The 26,714-nt window shown below is 40.4% G+C and overlaps 1 protein-coding gene across 1 annotated transcript; it reads left to right on the forward strand.

The window, feature by feature from the left end:
- The first annotated feature begins 21,786 nt into the window (after positions 1-21,786).
- On the forward strand, positions 21,787-26,210 carry LOC102717920 (probable xyloglucan glycosyltransferase 3). The gene is made up of 5 exons (XM_040527114.1): positions 21,787-22,596; positions 22,677-22,985; positions 24,872-25,162; positions 25,268-25,381; positions 25,479-26,210. The coding sequence occupies exons 1-5, from the start codon at positions 21,787-21,789 to the stop codon at positions 26,208-26,210; spliced, it is 2,256 nt and encodes a 751-aa protein (XP_040383048.1).
- Positions 26,211-26,714: the final 504 nt, after the last annotated feature.

A 26,714-nucleotide genomic window follows, 5' to 3' on the forward strand; every position in this document is an offset into this window, starting at 1 on the left:
GTCACCTCCATCGGATTCAACTTCCAGCTCTGAAGGGGGAATTTACGCAAGGCTGAGTATAAATCACCGTACTCAATAAGTAGCATGAAAAAGGAGAGTAATAAATGATGCAGAGGATCATGAAGGATAGACTAAGGTTAGTTGCAATAAAGCAACATTTAATAAATAACAGAGATTAAACCGAAGAAAGGTAAATAAGTAAATAACAGTTGTAAAATAACACATCACTGTCCAATGTTACACCACATTGCAACAGGTCCAACCGCTACCCAACGTTACACCACGTTACAGTAGTCTCAAGTGAAAGTCAGTTTACTCAGGTCATTAAAGGTTTGACTAATCACAGTAAATCTAGCAATTCGCCCTTAACCGTGGGCACGGCTATTCGAATAGATTTTACTCTGATCAGAGGTGTAATACTATACCCACAAGACATACTCCCACTACACTTGAACGTGCGCCGACATATCACATGGCATACCGGATAGGAAACTATGATAGGACCCATCGCATAACCCTCCCTATTGAATCGCACCACATTTCAGGTTTCGCCCCCTCCTTTACACAAAGTCGGGCAGCCCCTTCTTGTGCCTAGGCGAATCCGAAAGCAGCATAGGCCATCGCTACACCACAACTCCCATCCATACTCCATCACGCTCACCCTATTCTGGGTACGTCGAATAGTTTGTATTACACTTCAAATCCCACCGTTGCCATTCTGGCTTGTGGTTAGCACTAGAATAACTTAAAGGGTTTCCTGCGAACCGGTTCTTAATTGTCATGGGTGCAACTCTCAAAACCATACACCCACAACCCACCATTATCAATATTTTAGTTGGCATTAACCTGCACCGGGTATTATCATCAGCAACTATTCACAACTAGTAATCATTAATGTCTAATCCCATGATAGCTTCTTGTTCTAAGCACGACTAAGCATTAACCTAGGCCTAATCTCTATTTAGATTACCCCTGGTATAACACAAATCAAGATGGATAAACAACGGCATAATAATAGGTAACCCAAAAAGTAAATACACTAAATACTTTAATGGAAACAATGCATGTTTGAATAAATAAAGCAAATATTTTGCAATAATAGGTTCAATATGATCAAAGATGAGTGCCACTTGTATTGTTCTGGTCCCTTGGGTACCTCAGCGATGATTTCGAAGTAAACCGGTGCGTCGACGGGTTCCGAATCTATGCGACAAAGCACAAAAATAAATAAAACATGTAGAAACTCTACTGAAACAATACAAGAAAGTATTTTTATTGGATTGTTGGCTATTTTATGAATATAATGAAATTTGAATGGACTTAAACGGAGACCAGATGAATTAGTTATGAATTTTAGAAGTTTTCTGGGTTTTTAAACTAAACAGAAAGTCCTAAATACATTTATTATGCAACAGAGGGGGCTTGCTGACGTCAGCGGAGGGAGGGGTGGCACTGACAGGTGGGGCCCACCTATCAGTCATAGAGGGTGGGAGGAGAGAGGTTGATAGGTGGGCCTGAGGGGGAGGAAAGAGAGAGAGGGCGGTGGCTGGCACGCGGGCCCCACTGGCCGGCCACACAAAACAAAGAGGAGGGGGAGACGGCTTCGGCTGGGCAGGGGAAGGAGGCGGTGCCGGCAGCAAGCGACGGAGAATGGCGACTAGTGGGCGGTGACCCGGCGTCGGCGACGAACGATGGCGCGCGGCTAGGGACGGCGCACGGTCGAGCAGCGCGGGCGACGCGAGCGGCGACCGACATCGATGGCGGCATGCGAGAGCAGGGGAGTGCGGCGCCGCGGGTGGCATGTTGGCGACGACACGGAGGGGAGGACGGCAACACGGCGCGGCGGCGACGACCGAGCGGCGCACACGAGCGGCGGCAGACGACGAGACCGGCGGCGACAACCGAAAAGAAAAGAGGGAAGGAGAGTGGAGGGGAGATTCCCACTGGCGATGCGGGGACGGCGGCGAGCCGGCGTGGACGAGGCGGAGGTGGTGACATGGGTGGGCGGTGACGCGCGGCGTCCGGCGGCAAGATCGGTCGGCGGCGGCAGACTTGGGCGCGGCGGTGGCTCAGGAAAACGGGCACAGCGGCGTGCGAGAGGAGGGAATTTATGGGGTAGGGGCGCCGGCTAGGGCAGGGTGGCAGTAGCGAGGAGTCCGGGTCTGATGTGAGCGAGGGAGGCGGCGGCAGTTTTGGCCACGGCGGCGGCGGCGCAAGGGAGTTGGGGTGGAGGCAGACTCGGCCGATGCACAGGGACGATCGTTGACAGGCGGGCCCCGACTGTCAGCGGCGCGAGGGAGGAGGGAGGCGGCGACGGACTTCGCGAGCGCAGGCGAGCTGGCTAGGCCGAGGCGGCCCCGCTGGGAGGTGGCGTGCGCTACGGGAGGGGAGGATGAGGTAATGGGCCCGTCGGCTATGACCAGCCCGAGAGGGAGGAAGGGAGGGGAAGAAAGTAAGAAAGGAAAAAGAAGGGGAGGGAAATTGGACTTCGGCCCAATTCGGAAAAGAAGAGAGAAAGAAAGAAAAATGGAGGAAAAAAAAGAGGAAAAAGAAAAGCCCCGCTTTTGCTGAATTTTAAGTTAATTTTTAGAGTGAAATTTTATACTCTGTAATTTGAATTTAAATTCAGTTAATGATTTTTCAGACTTCGATTTAATTAAATCAATTCCTTTTAGAGAGGTTTTTGCTGAGCTAATTAAGCCAATTGTTATTTAACTTTTTTTTACGATTTTACGCTTACGATAAAACTAAGGTCGTGACAGCAACCAGATTTTCATTTGAAAAGAGCAAAAAGGAAAGACTGTTCACAGAGGAAGCCTCACGCTGGCCTGCATTTCGGCGTCCGGCAGATTGGCGTTTGGGCCGGCGGTGGGTGGTGGTCGCGCAGGCCGGCTAGAAGCCGCGGGCGGCGGGGGCACGAGGAGTGGGGCGGTAGTGGGGCTCGGTCGCTCGCCAACAGGGGAGGTGGCTGCCGGCGACGCGCCGTCGCCCCGGCCATGGAGACGACGAGACGAAGAGAGAGAGCGCGAGGGCGACGAGAGAGCAGAGAACGCACACAGCCAGCCAGCCAAATCTTCTCGTTTCTTCCTTTTTTTTTCCAGGGGCATTTTGGTCCTAATTTTAGTTCACCGGTTGACAATCTTTTTTACTGAATAAAGATATCGTAAATGGCCATTTTGGAGCAAAGACATCGGTTTCGTGGTCATTTTAGAGAAGCTTATGATTTTACAACTTTTTTAGTAAAACTGTTTGTTTTCGTAGCTAAAATAGCAAATTTCTAGTAAACGGACTATCCTACAGCTCGTCAAGGTTAAGGCTGTCCATGACGAGGCACATTTGCCCATCACAAGTAGCATACTCTAATTTAATTACCACAGCATCATTCACTTAGGTACTTAATTCTGTAGCTAGCTCTGTTGCCTTCAAGTATATTCTTCAAACTACTTAACAGAGCATGCACGTACGTATAATATAAGTATACGCATACATGGACAAACGGGCAACATATTTATACATCCGACGTCGAACGAAATATACCCCCTATACATAGTAGATGCATTAATTGGTTGGGTCTAGTGGTCTCGCTAGCTCAACACTAGACCGGGCCCCACCTGGTACTATACGTACATGCCTCGAGATCTGCGCTAATGAATGTACCACAACGGAATTAGGGCCTGATTAGCCAAACAATTAAGAGGCTAATAATCTAATTATGTTGACGAATACTACCAAGACGACCGCAGGACTTGCTCCGCTCTCAAATGATTGATGTCGTTGAACGTTTTAGCTTACGCTGGTCTCAGACTCTCCAAGGTCATTCTCAATGTAAGTTTTAAAGATATAATTATCTATAGTGACATATCATCTAAAAATATTTAAAACTAAGATAAAACACTCTTTCTTATTGCATACTTTCGTTTATTATTGTTCCCTAGGTTACGTGCAAGACACAAACTGTCTAGGTAACAAGATATATAGGTAACAAGCTGTCTAGCTAGGTAACCATGCATACACGGTTTTATCTCCATAAAACTCATTTCATCACTCTCTTCATTAATATATTGTCACGTCATAAAAATGTTTACATAGCACCCTATTTATTGTACTTGAACGGGCCTAATCGAGTGTTCGCTCTGTTTCATTAAAAAAAGTTCATTAAATTAAAATGTGCAAATTAACGATGCACCTTTTACGATGAATGATAGAATTTTGTATTTATAGTAGCCAAAATTACTGCTAGCCCTCTCCAAAAATAAAGCTATTTATATCACGTATTTTCTTTTTCAAAATAAAGTTATTTATTCACCTACCTTATCCCGATTAATTGCTAGCGTTCTTTTTTAATTAATTACGATATTCTCTCCCCGTCTTTTTTATTATAAGTTTTTATACTAGTTTGTACCGACCTGTCAATCGTCAATACATTTTACTCGTTTTGAATATATCATTTTAAAAAATAAGTAAATTGTATTTATGGTACGTCAACTTGATAGGTGGACAAGAAGTTAACAAGTGTGCGTGCTAGTAGAACAAGTTGGTAACCGAGTGCAATTTAGTACAAGAAATTGAGAAAGTACCTTCCGGATGCAACAACGTGTAAATGTGGGTGTGATCTAGGCCCGTTTGATTCAACTTATGATGATTATAATCTGATTTATTAGTACTAAGTTGAAACAAACAGATGGATTATTATAGAAGATTTTTATAATCTAGAGCATCTGAAGCTCATTCAAATATGGTTTTTTATATTATTGGGTGGTTTTATACCCAATGTCATTGAATACTTTAAAATAAATCTGACTCAATAATCTAGATTCTAATAATTCCTAGCGAAAACAAACAGGATATTAGTACAATACCTTAAGTAGCGAGCGTATTAGATCACCAACTTAATTATTTTGAACATTTCTCTAAAGACATTTAAGTTTCTAAATAATTATGTTCTCAATATACAAGCACCATTTTGCATAAATATACTTATTCTTGTATTTTAGTAACTCAAAGTCAACTAAATTTTATATGTAGAAAATTTGAAATTTCGGTTGAGATTTGAGAAGATGGAGAAAAAAAATCTAAATCAGTGGTAGAATTGAATTAGCAATGTAATTATTATAGATTAGATGCAAGATTATAGTATATCCGTAGGGTTGCTACGTGATTGTATACTGACAGCGTGAAATATTAATCCAACACTCCCTAACCAAAACAACAAATAACTAGTCAAGTTGTTGCACAAAAAACGACATGGTCAAATTCTTGTGCTAGAATGTACTCACTTACCAAAAAATATATTACATGTGACATAAATATGATGTTAAATTAAAAATTTTAACAGAGAGGCTTTCGGTTTAAGAGGGATAATATATTAAAAAACATGTGACCTATAATATATCCATAAATTGAACATACCATAGAGTTTTAATAGTTTATTAAATTGAATATTCAATTCAGAGGTCTTCTCTGTACAAGAGCTAAAGCTTCAACGATCACCAGATGTGACATCTGAATATGATATCAAATTGAAAATAAAATAGAGTTAATAGCATTTCAAATAGAGTTAATAGCATTTCCAACCGATACTTTATCCTATCATCTATCCTAAAATAGAGCACGTACGGGGAAAATGTTGCTCCAGCGGATACATTATACCGTCATCTAAAAATAGAGCATCATACATATTGGAAAAAAAAACTTCAAATATGAAAGTTGTTCACTCTCCTCCATCTAGGCTTGTGATAGAGCAATAACAATATAAGAGGACGTGGTTGTAAATTATTAATAAAATATACATACGTGATATAATATGGATGTTTTGTTGGAGTGATAACTGATATGAATTGAGAATTTAATTTTGGATGGTTATTGAAATAGCAATATGGATGATAAAATTTGGATAAGCTATTGGGGATGCCTTAAAAAAGATGGCTTCAGGTTTATAAGAGCTAAAAAACTACTACATGTTACTACTAATTCATCATTAGATCGAAATTCAATATATTTAAATTAAAGAATAAAAATAGATACACAAATCAATGCTGAAGATCTATTCCATGTAGACAATAGACAATATGCACCATCCATCTTACTAGAGAAAGTTTTATATAAGATATGTAGATTGATCTCTGTTTTTACTTGCTAGCGAGGATGAGCATGGGGTTGTCAGCTAGCTATGGGGGGTGCCACGCCCACCCCTCCGACCCCTTGGCTTTGCCACTTGGCAATGTTCTTTTAGTCCTGAAAGATAAAAGATTATTTAGTTTTTATACTTATTTAATTGTATAAAAGATAAAATTAACTATAATAAAGTTAAAAGTCTACTATAGAAAACGGTTATGGTAAACTTGTATCTAAAAAATTTTAAAAAATATATTGTTTAGTATTTCGGAAAAGATGCGCAAAAAACCAAGTGTTGAAGCGATAATCTGTGAAAATAAACCCAACTTTGGATGTTCAATTATCGAGTTCTTGGAGTATATCACATCAACCAGAACACTTAGAAAATTGGTTTTAATTTTTCAGATAATAAATATGAAATAAAATTTTTTTAAAAAAGATTGCAATTGGCAAAAAAAAAAACTTTGCAGTTGAGAACAATTAGCCAGCAAAACCCTATTGGTTAGCACGAAGTGTTAGACCAAGTTTAATAATAGAGATGAATTGATATATCTAATTTTATCGTTTCAGGCAACTTAATAACGAAACGAAGAGGTGACATATATAATACACTGCCTTTATACTGTCTCTATTACACCAATTTACTCTTTCTTTTCTTCTTTTAAACATTATATGCATTAATAGTTGCCCTGTGCATGAGAGGTAACTCCTCTCTCTTCTTACCATTTAACCCATACGTGGTACCTCAGGCTTACGTTAAAAGACCAATAATACATGCTCTAACGAGGACAATGAGCAGAGACATGTGGAATGACAGTGATAATTAATAGAATATTGACCCAAATATCCATTTACTGCAAGACCCGGTAACCACTAATAAATTCGACCATTTCTGTTGACATCATATATATGCACATGAAAGATCATCAGTAGTTAATTATACTTAAAGTATTTGGACGAAAAAATATTGTATTTAAAGTAAATTGATATAGTTGAGTGGAGCTTCTCCCTTAGTACAACCACTAGCTAAATATATCAGCTAAATATCCGTTACATACATATAGATATATTCCGTCCGTTTTATAAAAAAAACAATCTAATAATATTTTAGTGATATAAATTTAGACATACTCTTTGTACAGATTTGTTATACTAAAAAAAAGTTACACATAGCAGTAGCTGCATCTAGTATGTGTTCCCGGCGACAACACGTGGCAGCTAGCTAGCTTTGCATCTACAACACGTTTTACAGGAGTAGTAGCTGCCGATCTCAGTTGCAACCGGGACCACATCGCAGCGGGTCGGTCACAGCCCTCCTGGACTGGTTTGAGAGTTTGTCTAACTATTATATTTCTTCCAATTTAATTCTCCATCCTATCTTTAATACAATTGTGGTCAATCGTACCATTTGTGTCTTAAGAAATCACTCAAATTATATTGTCCTTCGATACATGTTCGATAAAAGACGGCACCGATATATAGAGGATTCCTAAGGACCCATCATTGTATATATATTAGTTTGACCAAAAACCAGTACTGATTAGTCGAATATTACGAACCTGCTCTGATAGGTAGTTACCGGTGCTAGTTTTGAAGTTGAAATGCAACCAATCAACAGGGCCAATCCGAGCCAACAAATGAAGCCGATGACTCAACCGTTTAATCCTCTGTTTCAGCTCCCTATTAAGGTCTCTCCATCAATCTCTGCCTTGTCCCTCCCTCTCTGGCTATCTCTCCCTTCTCTCTCCAATCACAAGATGATGATGACTGACCTAGGAGACACCTATGGCGAGGTCCAGGAGCCCAACGGTGGTGGTGAACATGGTTGCGTCCTCCTACTCCAGTGGTCAGGCCATTGGATCTAGCTAGATGGACGTTGAAGACCATCGAATGTAGTTGCCTCCGATCTCATAGCTTAGCGTTTTTTCACCATTGATGCCCTCCTTGACGTCCCTACACCTACACAGTCGCTAGTCACCACACCTCCATCGGCTCACCTTTAGCCTCGCCTTGGATCTGCCAAATTTGACCTCTTCGTAGTTGGGGCCACTAGATCTTGCTGACTAGAGACTCGATTGGTCACTGACCTCACCTCCTACAGCAAATCCATGCATGCAGTAGCGGTGGTTGTGGCAACCTTGGCATCCTCCCTATTGTCAAGCCTCGTGCCCTACCTCTCATCTTTCTTCTTAGCGCCCGATGGCAAGGCATGACGAATCTAGTGGGTCGGCAGTGGGGCGGTGGCCTTATCTCGTGCCCACTCTAGTCATGGATGACGATGACCATGTTGGAGGTGGTGGATCTGACTACCGCATATTTATGATAGCCATTGCTCGGTGACAACGCCCACGACCACAATGAGTTCTGTTAAATGTTAATTTGGATTTCTAAGTTGTTGACTTTTGAACCAACTCATTTAGTTCTTGATATGTGTATTGGGGATATCCATTATTGCTGATGTGTTAAATTTGATGTGTATTGAGCAACGACTAAAATAATTTTATATTTCGGGGCTGTAAAATTCCTCTAGCTCAAAGAGTGCGCTAGAATCGAGCCTGCCTACTACTTTAGAAAAAAATCATGGAAATCCTTTAGTGTTGGTTCCAATGGTGAGCTCGACTTATTAGTGTCCCAAATGTTCTATCAGTTGGGAACCCGGGACACATAAGAGAGTTTCCAACTGGATCAAAAACATGCTACTCCCTCCTATTCCATAATATTTTTAAAGTACTCCATCTATCCCAAAATATATCTACCTAATACTGTTATGAAGGAATTATGGATTTGAGTGAAGATCTAAAATGCCCTTAGTAATGCACAAGGGTTGATGGAATTGAGTATAATACGGACAGGGTGCAGGTCTCTAGTGCTAGTGGGGACGTCTGAAATAATCTTAAAATGTATCAAAAAAATCATATGTTTTTGATATTTTTACATTTATTGTAATAGACAATAGCAATCGAAATTGATTTTTTGAAGAGCATGTACTTGTATAAAGTGTTAAGTATTATCAAACAACAGGGAGTAACATATTAAAATAAATATGTTAAGAGGGAAATAACAGTAATCGGATTTGATGGATGTTGCATGTAACCAAAAAATAATACATGAAAACCCATGGACTACTTGTAGTTATTGATGTTATTGTTTTAATATTTAGTGAAATACTTGCATGTATTTTTGGGGCTTGAAAGGAGCTGAATCAGCACATTTGCTATATTTATCAGATGATTGAAACATTCCCAAATTTTACTTGAGCTCAAATGTTAGTCAAGGCACACAGGAAGACAGGATTGGAGAAAAGTATGGAATGATAAATAGGATTCTCTGCAGTACTCTATGTGTACTACTGCTCACTGACAAGTGAGCCATAGCTTATAGGGCCCACCTGTTAGTGAGAAGTAATACACATGTAGTGGTGCAGAGGATCTGCGCCCGTGGAAATTTTTTTTTTTGAAAACACAACGGCAGAAGGCCTGCCGAAATATATTAGAAAGAATAAAAGTTGTTACAAAAAGAGAAAAGAAAAGAAACAAGATTACATTGGGAGGAAGCTGCTACAAGAGGAGGAAAGCTCTCAAGGAGGTCGAAAGGCCAGGCGTCTTAAATCTATCTCTAGTTTTATTTTGTGGGCTACTTGAATGGTTGTGTTGTGCTGACTGTTGAAGACTCTACCATTTCTCTCTATCCAGATGTGCCACCAAGTTGTTATCAGAAATGACAAGTTATGTTCTGAACTCCAACGGGCTTCCTTCGCTTATGGTTTAGGGGCTGGAGATGGGTGGGGTAGGGGCCTGTGACATCAGCTTTAGTAAGACTGCTAGACCTATTTGACCATTGGAACATGCAGAAAACTAGTAAGAGTACCATTTGATAAAATTTGAATGTAGACAAAACTAGTAAGAGTTGCTACAATTAGTTAGATTATTGGTTGAGTTTGACTTTGTTAGATGGAGGTATTAACGTATATATGTTACTTAGCCTAAGTGGCACAACTGCAGATCCTTGGTGATAAAACCAGTTTAACTGAGGATGAAACTATACTACTCCCTCCCACCTTTTTTTAAGACGTTGGCTAGTTTATTTTTGAACTAGCCAACATCTTATATTTGCACATGGAGGGAGTATTCATTTAGCAAGTCATGATGTTGCCAACAATGGAGAAATAAGCACCAATTTATATGTAATTATCAAATGAGCATATATACAAGGATGGGAGTGAGACATACTCTCTCCAGTTTGACAATTCTTCTCGTTTTGGATAACAACATTGCCTTCTAATTAAATTTATCTTTAGCTATAATTTTCTATTAAAATATAAAAAAAACTGGAGAGAGTACTTGCCCAGCTAGTCGGAGCAATCAAAACAAGAACACATCCACATCTGTTCAAATCGCAACTACCGTATCGGTTTTGCACATTGATGATTCTCAATAGGGGGATAATATGGTTTAGTGTCTTTACAACTGGAGCCTCTTGTCTTGGTTTTGTGTGGTGGATTACTCAAATAATAATATGGTTTGGTCGTTATGCTTTGCACGAGAGATTAATTGCTTCCTCTCTGTCTTCTTCAGCCGTGGCATTCCATGATCACCAATCAGTTTGAGTCGCAGTGCTTCACCTACATGATCACTTGGAGGCCCATGGCCAACGGAATGCAAGCTTTTCTCACTTGGTTGGTCACGCAGGAAAGAGTTTGGACGTTGGGCACGTTAGTACTTCGTGGATGGACAAACATTGCACTATTTTAGTTAACGGAATTCTTTCATTCGGACCTTAGACTTTTTAGAAAGGATACAGCCTATTATTACATGGAATACCAGACAAATGACTGCGAAAATATAAACTAATAGTTTGATTTAAATAAGGAAACTATGAATTGTGTGTAGTTAATAATTGTAATCCTCAAATTAGTATAACATGTCTCTAAAATTAAACGGTTGATTTTAAGTCAATTGAATCCCGCTTCATCACCGCTGGCAGCTGGTGTTGACAAAAAACAAGAGATAATATCGGAGAATATATGAGTTGTATACTAGTTATTTATCCTGGTCATGTCACTGAGATATGACCTTTAAATCCAATCCATTAGGACATCGCCACAGCCTTCAACACGACGTCTTCAGAAATACATTGGCATTTAAAATATCATCGTCATTAGATTTTTCACCCATGGATAGGAGGTTTCACAACATGGTCTTCAAAAAGATATGTGACACCCACTGATTTTACCAATGTCCCTCCTTAATGGTAATAATGTCTTCATGGCCATCTTCATCTGCAACAGTGGCCACCAGGAAAAATAGAAAACGCGGAGAGACATCGCCGGTCGCATCCTCCATGGCCAGACTCCACCATGACAAACCACAGATGCATTAGAAAAACAGACACATGTGCCTGCACGCCATGTCACCGCCTCGGCACCTCCTTAGCCGTTGCGGCTGCCTCGGCCAGATCCAGCCACAAACGCATTAGGGCACATACAACGCTCGTCTTCACCCTGTCTTGGAAACAGCATTTTTGCAAAAAAAAAAAAAAATCCTCAGACAGCTCGGAGACATCCGCATCGTCGTCTCGTGAGGCAACGGCGATGGCCTGTGCTCCGAAGCAGAATCGACAAGCGCAGTTCCGTTGTACAGGTTTGTCTTTGTGAGTCAACCCCTAGCTCGGATCCCACGTGGGCAGTCGCTGATTTGGGCGCACGCGAGATTTCTTTGCGCGTCAAATCCACCTCCACTTTTCTCGTGTCTTTACAATATTTGCGCGTCAAATATTGTAATCATGTTGCTCTTAGTAATGCTTGATGTGCTTTCTATCAAATAGCAACACAATGATGTATAAAAATTTATTTATAGTTGATCGTAACTACATACAAATCTTTAAACAACTAACAGACAACAAAATAGACCGTGGGTAGTTTGAGCTGTCTGCTGGCTGTGGAGACACTACACATGCCCGAAGACCATGTAGCCGTATCCTTTCTCTCCACGTCAAACAACACCGGTCTATTGGTCCCGTTGTTGCTGCCATATGTTTCAAGCATGCACCCTTCCAGCTCCTTGTCGAGTAGAAGATGTCATGTTGGTAACATGGATATCATGCAAACACCTCAAGCCAACATCTTATAAACACAATGGTCCAGGAGCGATGGCAGGCGCTTGTCAGCCGAAACATGGGGTGTGCTCAGTCATCCCCTTGACAGTATGGAAAATATGGAAGAACAGGTACAGAGAATGTTCCAACACAAGGAACTATTCCCCCTGTCCTGAATATCAAGGAGGCCAGAACCCAGGACCTTGCAAGAGCAAAACAAATGTCCAATCATATTAAATTTCCCTTTAGTTTAATGTCAAGGAGGCCAAAATCCAGGACCTTGCAGGATCAAAACAAATGTCCAATCACAAGGAACCTTTACACATTAGCCTTTAATTAATCTTCTCCTACTCTATTCAATCATATTAAATTTGCACCATCCGGTTCGTTAAAAAAAATATGTGCAACAAACACGTTGTCTATTAATGCTATACTTGTTATTGTGCATGCGGTCTATACTTTGCCACGGTAACAACACACATCTAGATGGCATATAGGTGGAGTTAGTGATTGGCAGGATATACAATTAAATTAGTAATATAACATATACATGCATGGTACACTTATTTTAATATTATTAAATTAAAATGATAAAATTTATATAATTTTCTATGTAGGTTTAATTCCATGTTTTGGTCAATATGCATCTAGGAATTTAAAATAATGATCACTGTAAAATTGTTTCCAACCTAGCTCCTTTTTGGCAATTTATGCACTCCAATCTCAACCAGTGAAGCCGTGTTCGATGCCCAGCCCCAGCACGCTTAGTTACTTTTTCATTGTTAGCTAACGCCTTGTTTTTCTCCTTTACGATTAGCATACCGATTTTTTTTTCCTTTCCGATTAGGACATCAATTTTTCTCCTTTCCGATTAGGACACAAATCTCCATAATTACTTTGCGTCACACACACATGCTAAATAAATTATTTGTTTTTAATTCCCATGACTGGCGAGGTACATTACGATATCTAGAACCATCGTAACATATTTTAATTGGCATATTCTCATTTTTCTACAAACGCAAATTGATTTAACATACATTTCTCAAATTAATTCGATGTTTGCCATAATTTATTATTTCTGATTCGACACGTAATTTATTTTTAAAATTTATTTTGAAAATTTATTTTGAAAATTTGTTTTGAAAATTTATTTTGAAATTTATTTTAATTTAGATGGTTTAAAATGGAATATTTGCATTAACAAAAAAAACAAAGGATGCAGCACTCACTGTATGAGAACTGGATTTTGCAAATAATTACACATGCATGTTTGTTTATGTCATTATGTGTATGTATACAAATATACTGTGAGCAGTTCTCCACCGTTACTATAGTATGTACCCCTATGCAAGAGCAGCTCCTTCAACACTAACAATTTTAGCTATCATAATGCCTGATCATGCAGGATTGTATTTGTAAGTATTCTCAAAGCCTTCTATTATTCAAATTCATGTTTACTTGAAAATAGAAATTTATGATTTGATATATTTTCATCACAATATACCAGATCAACATGTCTAGAAGCAGTATATACATTAATTAGTCAATCAAATAAAAACATCTTTAATTTTCAAAAAGAAAAAATAGTGGTTACTTTTTAAAATTGTAATTAAATCGATATTTCTAATTAAATAAAAATATCATTAAATCGACATCAATAATATTTTCAACAGATATTTGCTGCACATATTTGGATAGGGATGAAGTTTCTAAAATTTAGTGTTTCTATTTTTTTCAACGTCGCATTGAAGCTAACACTAAATAGTTGGATTCATCAGATAAAATAATAATATCGTTTCCGCATATTTTCATTCATATATTTGGAATTGTCTATTTTTCCATGTTAAAAAAATTCAAGCTCAAATACAAAATCGCAAATGGACATTTGTGGCCAGCTATAACCTTAAAACGAGTATTTTTTATAATTGTCCAAGTTTTGTTTAAGCCCGTCGCAACGCATGGATATTTTTTTTTCCAAGTAAGATATAAATCATGTAAGTTCTCCCATTAGCATAGAGACACACGTAAATGTATTTTCCTTTTCAAAATGCTTCTTGTAAAGTTATTAATGCTTGAATTTAAATGACATTCCCTTCAGAACTTTATGGCAGGTAAAAGTGTGGAGGAAGGAATTCCTTGCATGTAATGATCTTGCTGTGTTCTTTCCATAGATGAAAGATGTAAGACAGTCTGATTTTTATATTTATAGCTATTTAATGATTACATGACGAAACTAAATATTACAAAGTTCAGAACTTGAAATCTACTTTAGAAATATAATATAATGAACTTATATATAAAAATCTTTTGCAAAAAATATACCGTTTAATAGTTTAGAAAGCATACGCGTAGAAGTCAAGAAATAATATGTTGCAAAAAATACACCGTTTAGCATTAAATAACTTTTCTAGGGCACTTGTATCGTCCTATATGAAAGTCCCATATTTCTATCAATGAAAGCAAACTTCATTCAAGCATCAGATCAGAGGTATGGAGCCGAGGTGCATGGGGTGGGTAAGGGGTGTCTGGAGGCCGTGTAAGGTGGGCGACCGCATAGGCCCCCAAAAATTATGGGTCTCAAGATTTATAAAGTAAACTATATGTAATAGTTTTGGGTTTATTAATTAGAAATTAGTCTAAGTTGTTTTGTATAACAAGTATATATCAACAGTTTAGTTCTTCAAGATTTTATTACACATGAAAATAAAGGTCCGGTGTAAATTCTAAATTTCTTGAAGCAATAGGAGTGTTTTTCCAATACAACCATTGCATACGCGTCATTAGCTTTTTGTTTTTGGTACTCGATATTAGTCCTCTACTTAGTGCTCTGAACTGGGCCTCATATTTCATGGGACACCGCTATGGGTTCATCTGCTCAAGTTCAAATTCCTTGTGCGCGATCGCATTTTCAATAGGATTTTGTTAATATATAAGACCATAAATTTTACAACGAGTTCATGTCTTTGCCTATAGTGTTTTCACATCCTCCATAGCACCGCATGGGTATCACTGACATGTGGGATCCACCTGCTCTAGGCACATATATATTGCATATATAAGTATAACAGATGGTCCCATTCCGTGTATGTACATATTAAAATTATAAAATCAAAAATTGGAAACCTAAACTCCGAGGTGATCTGTTGTTTGATGCCCCATGCCATTCATTCATCATCATCTCTCTTAATTGGATGCAAACTTAATTGATCACATAGATTCTTGCATGGGCAGGCACTCACTCACATGTCACCCTGGATAATACTAGTTCAATACCAAGTATTAATTGGAAGCAACAGAGAGGCACTGCAATATTGGAGCTTTTGATGATGATGTCCCTCTCATTAATAATCTCCTTAATTTTCACTAGCTAGCTAGCACTAGTAGGAACCAAATTTGCATCGAGATGGTCAAAACAAGACGAAATTTTTGTAAAAATAATGCAAGCAAGGACAGGTGATCCAGGCCACGAGGGGCTTTTTTCCTAGGAATTTGTGAGGAGTTTTGACATACCGCGTCGATCCATACCCATCATCATTTGACTATGATCAAATCAGGCTTTAATTAGATTAATTAATTAGATAGTGCAAGTGGGTTTGACCTGGCTATAATTAGAGGCCAGCGTGTGTTGTACTAAAATTATTTTTGGCTTGATTAGAGCATTAGTTTCGAGGGGAAATATTTTGCTAGCAGTGAGTTTATATTATTTTTTTTTCTTTTCTTTTCTTGACCATGCATGTGCATCTGCGTGTGGTTTCACACTGATGATTTATGAAACTTAATTATTATATATGCCTTTGTTAACTGTAATTTATCTTTAATTGAGCTAGCTAATTCCCAGATTGCAAGGAAGATATATCACATGCACCCTTGACATAAATTAATTATGATATATGATACAAAATGATTATTATAGATTAACTTCCTCACTTCCGAAACATAATGAAAGAACCACACAGAAGAAGAGAATCAAGATTTAAAAGAATGGAAATGTCGCTACAAGCCGTTTTATGACACAATAAGGGCTTGTTCATAACGCAAGAATTTTATACGATTTTCAGAGTTCATTTCTCCAAACCGAATAGGTGATAAAGGTAGAAGTAATATATATTTCTGTTATTATTTACTTGGTGCACTGGATGTCAACATTGATATATTGTTTGACTGTATTATGTTTTTGAAGATTCCATTTTTTTAAATTCATATCCTTAGATCGAAATGATTCCATGATATTGTACCATAAATTTTATCATTAACTCCTCCCTTCTAAAATAGGTATCAATTTACTGGATATCTCATGAAAAGACTTTCACATCTTAGCCAATACCTTTTTGCGAGGGAAAGAGAATCATGCCAAATGGAAGAGTTAAGGGTTTAAACTATCTATAGTGTGTATTTAACAAATGACGACTGTGATCAAAGTAATGTGCAATCCTGTCAAAACATGTGATACATGTTTTCCGAACGTTACACTGCTTGACTTGTTTGAGATGTGTGTGACAAGTAAATGTTTCAAGAGTATACAAGATACGGTGACATACTGTTCCCCCGTTTCATAATGTAAGATGTTGTCTATTAATGCTATACTTGTTTGTTATTGTGCATACGGTCTATACTTTGCCACGGTAACAACACACACCTAGATGACATATAGGTGGAGTTAGTGATTAGCAGGATATATAATTAAATTAGTAATATACACTTATTTTAATATTATTAAATTAAAATGATAAAATTTATATAATTTTCTATGTAGGTTTAATTCCTCTTTTTGGTCAATATGCATCTAGGAATTTAAAATAATGATTACTGTAAAATTGTTTCCAACCTAGCTCCTTTTTTGCAATTTATGCACTCCAATCTCAGCCAGTGAAGTCGTGTTCGATGCCCAGCCACAGCACGTTTAGTTACTTTTTCATTGTTAGCTAGCGCCATGTTTTTCTCCTTTCCGATTAGCACACCGATTTTTTTTCCTTTACGATTAGGACATCAATTTTTGTCCTTTCTGATTAGGACACAAATCTCCATAATTACTTTGCTTCACACACACATGCTAAATTATTTGTTTTTAATTCCCATGACTGGCGAGGTACATTACGATATCTAGAACCATCGTAACATGTTTTCATTGGCATATTCTCATTTTTCTACAAACGCAAATTGATGCAACATACATTTCTCAAATTAATTCGATGTTTGCTATAATTTATTATTCCTGACTCGACGCGTAATTTATTTTGAAAATTTATTTTGAAAATTTGTTTTGAAAATTTATTTTGAAATTTATTTTAATTTAGATGGTTTAAAATGGAATATTTGCATTAACAAAAAAAACAAAGGATGCAGCACTCACTGTATGAGAACTGGATTTTGCAAATAATTACACATGCATGTTTGTTTATGTCATTATGTGTATGTATACAAATATACTGTGAGCAGTTCTCCACCGTTACTATAGTATGTACCCCTATGCAAGAGCAGCTCCTTCAACACTAACAATTTTAGCTATCATAATGCCTGATCATGCAGGATTGTATTTGTAAGTATTCTCAAAGCCTTCTATTATTCAAATTCATGTTTACTTGAAAATAGAAATTTATGATTTGATATATTTTCATCACAATATACCAGATCAACATGTCTAGAAGCAGTATATACATTAATTAGTCAATCAAATAAAAACATCTTTAATTTTCAAAAAGAAAAAATAGTGGTTACTTTTTAAAGTTGTAATTAAATCGATATTTCTAATTAAATAAAAATATCATTAAATTGACATCAATAATATTTTCAACAGATATTTGCTGCACATATTTGGATAGGGATGAAGTTTCTAAAATTTAGTGTTTCTATTTTTTTTCAACGTCGTATTGAAGCTAACACTAAATAGTTGGATTCATCAGATAAAATAATAATATCGTTTCCGCATATTTTCATTCATATATTTGGAATTGTCCATTTTTCCGTGTTAAAAAAAATTAAGCTCAAATACAAAATCGCAAATGGACTGAGATCAAAGTAATGTACAATCCTGTCAAAACATATGATACATGTTTTCCGAACGTTACACTGCTTGACTTGTTTGAGATGTGTGTGACAAGTAAATGTTTCAAGAGTATACATGCATGATACGGTGACCATTATATATACTACTCCCCCGTTTCATATTAATGTAAGATATTTGACTTTTTTCTTTCAATGTTTGACCATTTGTCTTATTTAAAAAATTATGAAAATATCATTTATTTTATTTCTGACTTACTTTAAGCACAACTTGTCATTTTTTTATATTTGTACTAAATTTTTTAACAAGACGAATGATCAAACGTTGCAACAAAAAAGTTAAACATCTTACGTTACGAAACGGAGATATTACTGGACTAGATCAAGTAGTAAACTAAGGAAAAGTAAAAGTAAAATCTGATACCGGAGGGTACACCGCCTAAGGACCACAATATGGAAGCATGAAGTACAATTGTAACTCAGATTTGGTCTCATATATAATATATGGAATGCACATAATATATATATAAGGGCACGTATAAAGGGTTCTAATTGTCGTCTCTATCACTGTATGCTCGCTGACATAGAAGAGAGACGATAGGAGAGAGAAAATTGGTTATTTTGCATGGAGTCAGCAAAACATCGACTCTTGGCGCATAAAACGATGAGACAACCATAAAATTTGTTTTGTGCGTGTGTTGACTCTAATTAGAGACACTGACCAGACGGAATGCAAACGAGGAATTAATTAGTCTAGAGTCAGCTTGAGAGAGTGTCCTTTATCTGAGGAGTCTTTTCTGCTTACGTGGCTTATAGAGCCCATAATAGACTCTACCATTGAACATGCCAGGATACACAAAATCTGTAGATACATTAGATACAATTAAGAAAAGTAAGTTTTGGTGTCGTAAAAGATATGAATGTAAGAAAAATTTTACTAACCAAGACGAACACAAAGTATTCTTCGAAAACAAGGAAAAAGCTAGGTGAGGTCAATAATTTCAAGGCAGTAGCACAGTTTTTACCATATACAGAAAGATTCATGATTATACCACCAGTTTCTGTATAGCTACGATGCACACAACCTAATGAACCTATGATTAATGGAAAAGAAAAGGAAGAAGAAGAACCTAAACAAAATATCATGACTCAACAAAGTACAACTGTACAACTATTAACAATTTCTATCCTAATACTCCAGTGAAGCAATACTTAGACTATGAAAAATGCTCTCCTAAAACACCTAAAAAAAGAAGGATTACCCATATGCACAATCATTAATTGCCATGATACAATCAGCAAAGGTCAGACCAGAACTAGAGATTTAACCCTGAAGTCGAGTAACCAGTACTCAAGGAGCATCACCGAATCAAAGTACCCCAGTACTATTGCCCCTTCATTCTAAGCTGGTAGTGCCTCCATATCACACGATCTTAGCCAAATTTCAACCAATCATGAAACACTACAGCTGCAACCTTCTCTTAAGGAACTATCTATAAATGTTGAGTTCTACCAGCGGTTTTAAACTATAATGCCCTCTCGTCGTTATAGCAGCCACACAAGCAGAAGCGAAAAGATGATGCCGTCCGTCTCTGTAACCAAACTAGTAAAGAAAACACGCAGTTGTGATATATTTGAGGGCTCGGGTCAGCTTGCGATTAGGGTTTTGGGACTGTGCAATGCATGCCCTCTGCTCCTGATTAGCTGCAGATGGAATTGGTTTTAGGACTTGAAAGTCTGAATTGACAACGCAAGATATAAGAAAGAATAACAGGGGAACTAGAAAATGCACAACTTGAACGGTCTACCAAGTTCACTGTTCTTTCTGTCGTGTAGCGTGTTTTTTTTTTCGAGATGGTGCTTTCAGACCACTCAGTTGTAGGCATCATGAAAACTTCGTTAGGTTACCAGGAAAAAAGGTTTAACTGAATTGAAATTTGTGTACAACTTTCTTATGTGTGTTTCGAAGCATAATAGTTAAATTTTTGGAAGAAAATATTAGAGTGAAATGCACTGAAAATCGATGCCATTAGTATATATATATATATCCTCACTTTGTTCATTTGCATATATAACGACATTTAATTCATCATTTACCAATTAATTACCATGCACTTTTTGTCAATATATTTCAGGGACCTCATCCAAAACTAAATCCATTAATATCTCCAGTTTAGGTCAGGTCCAATTAACTGTAAGCCCAATTTGAGCCCAGCCAAGGCCGGTTAGGTCGAGCTTAATTGGTGAGGGAGAGCATGTGCAACAGTGCAGGGCAGGCAAACCCCAATCCCCAGAAATTCCAAGGAAGCTTCTTAATCAGGCATGCATGCAAAGCCGCAATTAGCCCCTGGCTTAACGGTTAATTCACACACACATGATAATATAGTATATACATTTCTGTCCCAAGTGTTAACAATCAAATTAATTAGCAGCAGCAACGGGCTAAAACCTAGCTAATTAAGCTTCATTTAAAGTGTCCCACATGGCATGGCACTCGATCGACGCACACGGTGTGCCGGCAGGCAGATTCCCCAATTCCTCCCAAGCTTTTTTTTATGCCAAGATCACACCACCATTGCCAAAGAATTTAATGCCCAAATCAGGTCAAAACTTGCAGCCACTGCTAGTATTCTCCCCAGCAAAAATAATAATTAATTAATTAATTAATTACTCAATTAACTAAGAAATAGCCAGCCAGCCAGCTACCACAGTCCACACTGCATTAGGCAGCTAAACCAGTAGTGCAAAGACTGTTAGTGTAATCTCTCTATATAACCCTACTAGTGGCCTACCTGATGCCTTACTCTGGAGTCTAGAGTCTGGAGCTTGTAGTGCAGCAACCTACTGCTACTGATCAAACTGGTAGCAGCTAAGCTAGTGCTACTCTCCACTGTATCTCTACTATCCTCAACCAGCCAGCCACTGAAAGTGAGTGAGCTGATCTAGACACCAGAGTGAGTGCTAGCTAGCTATTCTTTGTGTGTGTTTGTGTTTGTGTGTGTGCATTGTCTCCTCCAAGGCAGTCTAGCCTCACCTTTCTTGGATCTGAAGCTCATCGGCAACTTAACTACCCAGGAGAGTGCCATTTCTTGGTTATCTCATCATCAGGGTGACAAGAAAGAGGGTTTCAAGGTAAGTAGTACTCTCAAGTTTGATGTTTGATTGGTTCATTTCTGGCAACATTATTCACATCCAGTTTGATGTTTTTTTTTTCTTTTCAAGCTCATTTGATTGATCTGTTTTTGCTGTTGTTGTTTTAGGTGAGTGAGTTTGTTCATCAGAGGTAAGATTGGGAAATTGAAGGGACATGAGCAGCAGGAGCACTACACTGCACTGAAAAGCACAAGATCTTGTCCTTGAGTGGGACAAGAAGGCAGCAAGCAAGCAAGGGTGACCTAAGGAGGAAGCAACCTCTCACATGGTGAGTTCTTGGGAGAGCCAAGCTTAGCAGCTGCACTTCCAAGTTCCAAGGGCTCATCTGCTGCGGCGAGGCAAGCACGGTCACCGAGGCGGAGGCGGCTGCGGCGACTGAGGTCGAGCTGATCGATCGATCAACCACAGCGGCGGGCAACAGCAATGGCGCCTCCTCCGAGCACGTACGCGGAGTCGTGGTGGGGCAAGGAGGAGCGCGGCACGCCGGTGGTGGTGAAGATGGACAGCCCGTACTCGCTGGTGGAGATCGACGGGCCGGGCATGGCGTCGTCGGAGAAGGCGAGGGGCAAGAACGCGAAGCAGTTCACGTGGGTGCTCCTCCTCCGGGCGCACCGCGCCGTCGGCTGCGTGGCGTGGCTCGCCGCGGGGTTCTGGGCGCTGCTCGGCGCCGTCAACCGGCGCGTCCGGAGGAGCCGCGACGCCGACGCGGAGCCCGACGCCGAGGCCTCGGGCCGCGGGCGCGCCATGCTCCGGTTCCTCCGCGCGTTCCTCCTCCTCTCCCTCGCCATGCTCGCCTTCGAGACGGTGGCCCACCTCAAGGGGTGGCACTTCCCGCGGTCGGCGGCGGAGCTCCCCGAGCGGTACCTCCGGCGGCTCCCCGAGCACCTGCAGCACCTGCCGGAGCACCTCCGGCGCCACCTGCCGCTGCCGGAGCGCCTCCGCGTGCCGGAGAAGCGGGAGATCGAGGGGTGGCTCCACGGCGCGTACGTGGCGTGGCTCGCCTTCCGCACCGACTACATCTCCTGGGCCATCCAGAAGCTCTCCTCCTTCTGCATCGCCCTCTTCATGGTCCAGTCCGTCGACCGCATCCTCCTCTGCCTCGGCTGCTTCTGGATCAAGCTCCGCGGCATCAAGCCCACCATCGTCTCCAGCTCCGACGACGTCGAGACAGCCGACGGCGCCGGCTACTTCCCCATGGTGCTCATCCAGATGCCAATGTGCAACGAGAGAGAGGTCAGTTCATCATCATCTAGCATTCGAGCTTAGCTCAAGTGCTCAGCTGCCATGGCCGACGGTGCAAATGCATGGTGCAGGTGTACGAGACGTCGATCTCGCACGTGTGCCAGATCGACTGGCCGCGGGAGAGGATGCTGGTGCAGGTGCTGGACGACTCCGACGACGAGACGTGCCAGATGCTGATCAGGGCGGAGGTGACCAAGTGGAGCCAGCGCGGCGTGAACATCATCTACCGCCACCGCCTCTCGCGCACGGGGTACAAGGCCGGCAACCTCAAGTCCGCCATGGCCTGCGACTACGTCCGCGACTACGAGTTCGTCGCCATCTTCGACGCCGACTTCCAGCCCAACCCCGACTTCCTCAAGCTCACCGTCCCACACTTCAGGGTATATATTATTTTTCAAATATATCAAATTTTATGCTATAATATAGGTCCGCCTAGCGATCAAATTTTGAAAATTTTAATTATACCAATTAAATCTGGTTACTGCCGTTAGATAATAATCTGAAGGCATGCACGCAAGTCAAAAATCACATATACACCTTTCCCTAGCCCCCAATGCATTACGCGCATCGTGTTTAATAAAAGAAAAAAAAATCAAGCATTTGACCAATAGCAAAAGTGCTATAATATTCATCATATTACTGTGTACTCTCTTCAGTTTTGTTTTTGGACAATATGGTTAAACTTCTAAAATTTTAACTATTTGTAACTTTTAAATATTTAATTTAAAAATACTAGTACAACATGTACACATAAGTCATGAAGACTGTTTCAATAAAAATAGATATTTATTTTTTATATTTTAATAAAAACCACGCACAGCTAAAGATAAATTTACGAGACCATGCTGCTATATATCCAATGATCAAACTGGAGGGAGTATATTGTACAAAATATATCTCAAATAAACAGATAAGTACACGTATATGTGAGTGTCCAATGGAATCGAAAGATGTGTACGTGCCTTCAGTTCCAAGTCACAGATCTCAATGGCCAGAGGTTGCACTAGTATAACTTAGCCAGTACGTGTTGAACTGCGAACACACACAAATATATATTCCCTGAGAGCTCGAGATCATTGCACAATGCATGAGATTATATATACTTTGGTATTAGAGCCTAATAAAAGCCATGACGACTTGCAAGGATCCCTAATTAACCTCTGCTGCTTAGTAGTAATTAATTTGTCACACTAGCTACTGCTAGCTACTGGTACTAATTAACAAAATGTTACTGTGGATGAGTAAGCGTTTCTGCAGTTAGGACCATGTAAGTCCAAACTAATATTAGGTTTGGTGCACAGTTGACCTCCTAAGATTGGCTCTCCCTTTGACTAAACTAACTGATATGTTTGCAATCATGCACGTTACTCTGTCGAAGAACTGTCAACTCTTAAAAAGGGTAAATATATGGTGGAATCCTAGCTTAAAAGAAATTAAACCACATGTAAGACAGGACCAAAAATGCTATCGGAATTACATTTGTGAGATATAGAAATAACAAATTTAATTTAGAAAGAAAAAAGGCATATCGATTTTGTTCGGAATTTGTCGATTTTGTCCGATCAATTTTATTTGATGTTTCGGACCAACCCTTTGGTTTATTTTCTCTCTAATTTGGTTTGGTTGTCCTAAACGTATTCGAAGGGAGTATCTCGCAAATAATCCGCATAGTTTTCACGTAAGTTAGGTTTTCCACCTATAATTTTTCTTTTTGACAGTGCATATTATATTAAGATAAACTTTATTAATCAGTATGACATATAGGACCCATCATTATCAATGAGACGTTCAGCATTGGCAATATATCCTTTGTAGGAGACCTAAGTTTCGTACTGTGTATGTATCGTATTGGACCGACCGTTAGATCGTGATCTAGAAGTCTGACAAAATGAGTCTAATACAGTACATACATAATCCCAAGGTCAACAGAATCATTTTGTAGTTTAATTAATTTCTTTCTTCTAGAAGGACCAATCAATTAATTCAATTTGTCAAAAAATAATTAAGTTAAGTGAAATATCACCCATCTTTTCGTTTCTGTTTATGCTTATAAGCCAAAATTCAAATTTTCAAGCTGAACTTTGGAATAGATTTTGGGGGTTTTTCACCGTAATTTTTTTTCAGCATTGACTTTTAAATTGCTAAAAATACATACTTCAAAAATTATTTTTAGTTTACATACAAATTAATATACCGTTTGTCTTTTTTAACAAAAAAAATAAACAATCGCCCCTTATATTTGTATTTGTATGAATTATGATTGTAGGGGAACCCGGAGCTGGGGCTGGTGCAGGCGCGGTGGAGCTTCGTGAACAAGGAGGAGAACCTGCTGACGCGGCTGCAGAACATCAACCTGTGCTTCCACTTCGAGGTCGAGCAGCAGGTCAATGGCGTCTACCTCAACTTCTTCGGCTTCAACGGCACCGCCGGCGTCTGGCGCATCAAGGCCCTCGAGGACTCCGGCGGCTGGATGGAGCGCACCACCGTCGAGGACATGGACATCGCCGTCCGCGCCCACCTCAACGGCTGGAAGTTCATCTTCCTCAACGACGTCAAGGTTCTTGCTTGTCCATGCATCCATCTACGCTTGTCCTCCATGCATCTATTCTTGTCAATGGTGAGCTAACTAAAATTGAACGACCGCCGCCATTGCTGCCCCTAGGTGCTCTGCGAGCTGCCGGAGTCCTACCAGGCTTACCGCAAGCAGCAGCACAGGTGGCACTCCGGCCCCATGCAGCTCTTCCGCCTCTGCCTCCCGGCCGTCTTCAAGTCCAAGGTAAGATTATCATCTCACCGGCGGCGGGGTGCCATTGATCGCTACTCCATCGATCTCCATTGTTGCGCCATGGCGGTTACTGACATGCATTGCGCAGATCTCGAGGTGGAAGAAGGCGAACCTGCTGATGCTCTTCTTCCTGCTGCGGAAGCTGATCCTGCCCTTCTACTCCTTCACGCTCTTCTGCGTCATCCTGCCGCTGACCATGTTCGTGCCGGAGGCGGAGCTGCCCATCTGGGTCATCTGCTACGTGCCCATGATCATGTCGGTGCTCAACATCCTGCCGGCGCCCAAGTCCTTCCCCTTCGTCATCCCCTACCTCCTCTTCGAGAACACCATGTCCGTCACCAAGTTCAACGCCATGGTGTCGGGGCTCTTCCAGCTGGGGAGCTCCTACGAGTGGGTCGTCACCAAGAAGGCCGGCAGGACCTCGTCGGAGTCCGACATCCTCGCTCTCGCCGAGGCCGAGGCCGGGCCGCCGCCGCCGGCCAAGCTCGTCCGCGGCGTCTCCGAGGGGGGACTCAGGGAGTGGGGGAGGCTCAAGGAGCACGAGGAGTGGGCGGCCAAGCTGCAGCAGGAGAAGAAGGAGCATGACGCCGCGGCGGCCATGACGCCACCGCCGGCGCCGGCGACGCCCGTCAAGAAGAGCAAGGCCGCCAAGGCGCCGAACCGCATCTTCAAGAAGGAGCTGGCGCTCTCCTTCCTCCTCCTCACCGCCGCCGCGCGCAGCCTGCTCTCGGCGCAGGGCCTGCACTTCTACTTCCTCCTCTTCCAGGGCGTCACCTTCCTCGCCGTCGGCCTCGACCTCATCGGCGAGCAGGTCAGCTAGCGACTCCCCCGCCGCAATAAAAATCAGCCGCCGCGCGCCCGCGCCATGCATGTGTACGTCCGGCCGGCCGGCCGGCCGGAGGCGAAGACGACGATGCATGCGCATGCCACAACACAATATGGAAGACACCTCCATGGATGGACCGACAGAAGATTACATTTTTAGCCTTCTTCTCCTTATTTTTATCACTTTGATATTTTTTTTGTTCAGAGATCAGGGAAAAAAAGAGAGAGTTATGTCTCCATGTTACAAAGAACTCTTCTTTCTGTGCTCTAGCTAGTGCCTTGTTGCTAGGAGAGGCAAGCAAGCAGTCAGGTTGTTAATCACATTCAGATTAAGTTGTCCCCATTCAGTAGCCGTCTTTCTTGCCACATTATGTTATGATCAACATGGTGATATTTTGTAACAGATACTACATATCAATGGATAAATCAATCTTTGTATGCATGTTTATAGTGTTGGTTCTATTCAAGAATAAAAGGGAAAAAACGTAAAAATAGAATG

The sequence above is a fragment of the Oryza brachyantha genome, chromosome 8, assembly GCF_000231095.2.
Source record: "Oryza brachyantha chromosome 8, ObraRS2, whole genome shotgun sequence".
In the NCBI taxonomy this organism is placed as follows: Eukaryota; Viridiplantae; Streptophyta; class Magnoliopsida; order Poales; family Poaceae; genus Oryza; species Oryza brachyantha.

What these genes read in the sequence shown, in the direction of transcription:
- LOC102717920 (XM_040527114.1), top strand. Translation starts at nt 21,787, where the DNA reads ATGGCGCCTCCTCCGAGCACGTACGCGGAGTCGTGGTGGGGCAAGGAG. An exon ending in TCACCGTCCCACACTTCAGG is followed by an intron (nt 22,986 to 24,871) that starts GTATATATTATT and finishes TTATGATTGTAG; the next exon opens with GGGAACCCGGAGCTGGGGCT. An exon ending in TCTTCCTCAACGACGTCAAG is followed by an intron (nt 25,163 to 25,267) that starts GTTCTTGCTTGT and finishes TGCTGCCCCTAG; the next exon opens with GTGCTCTGCGAGCTGCCGGA.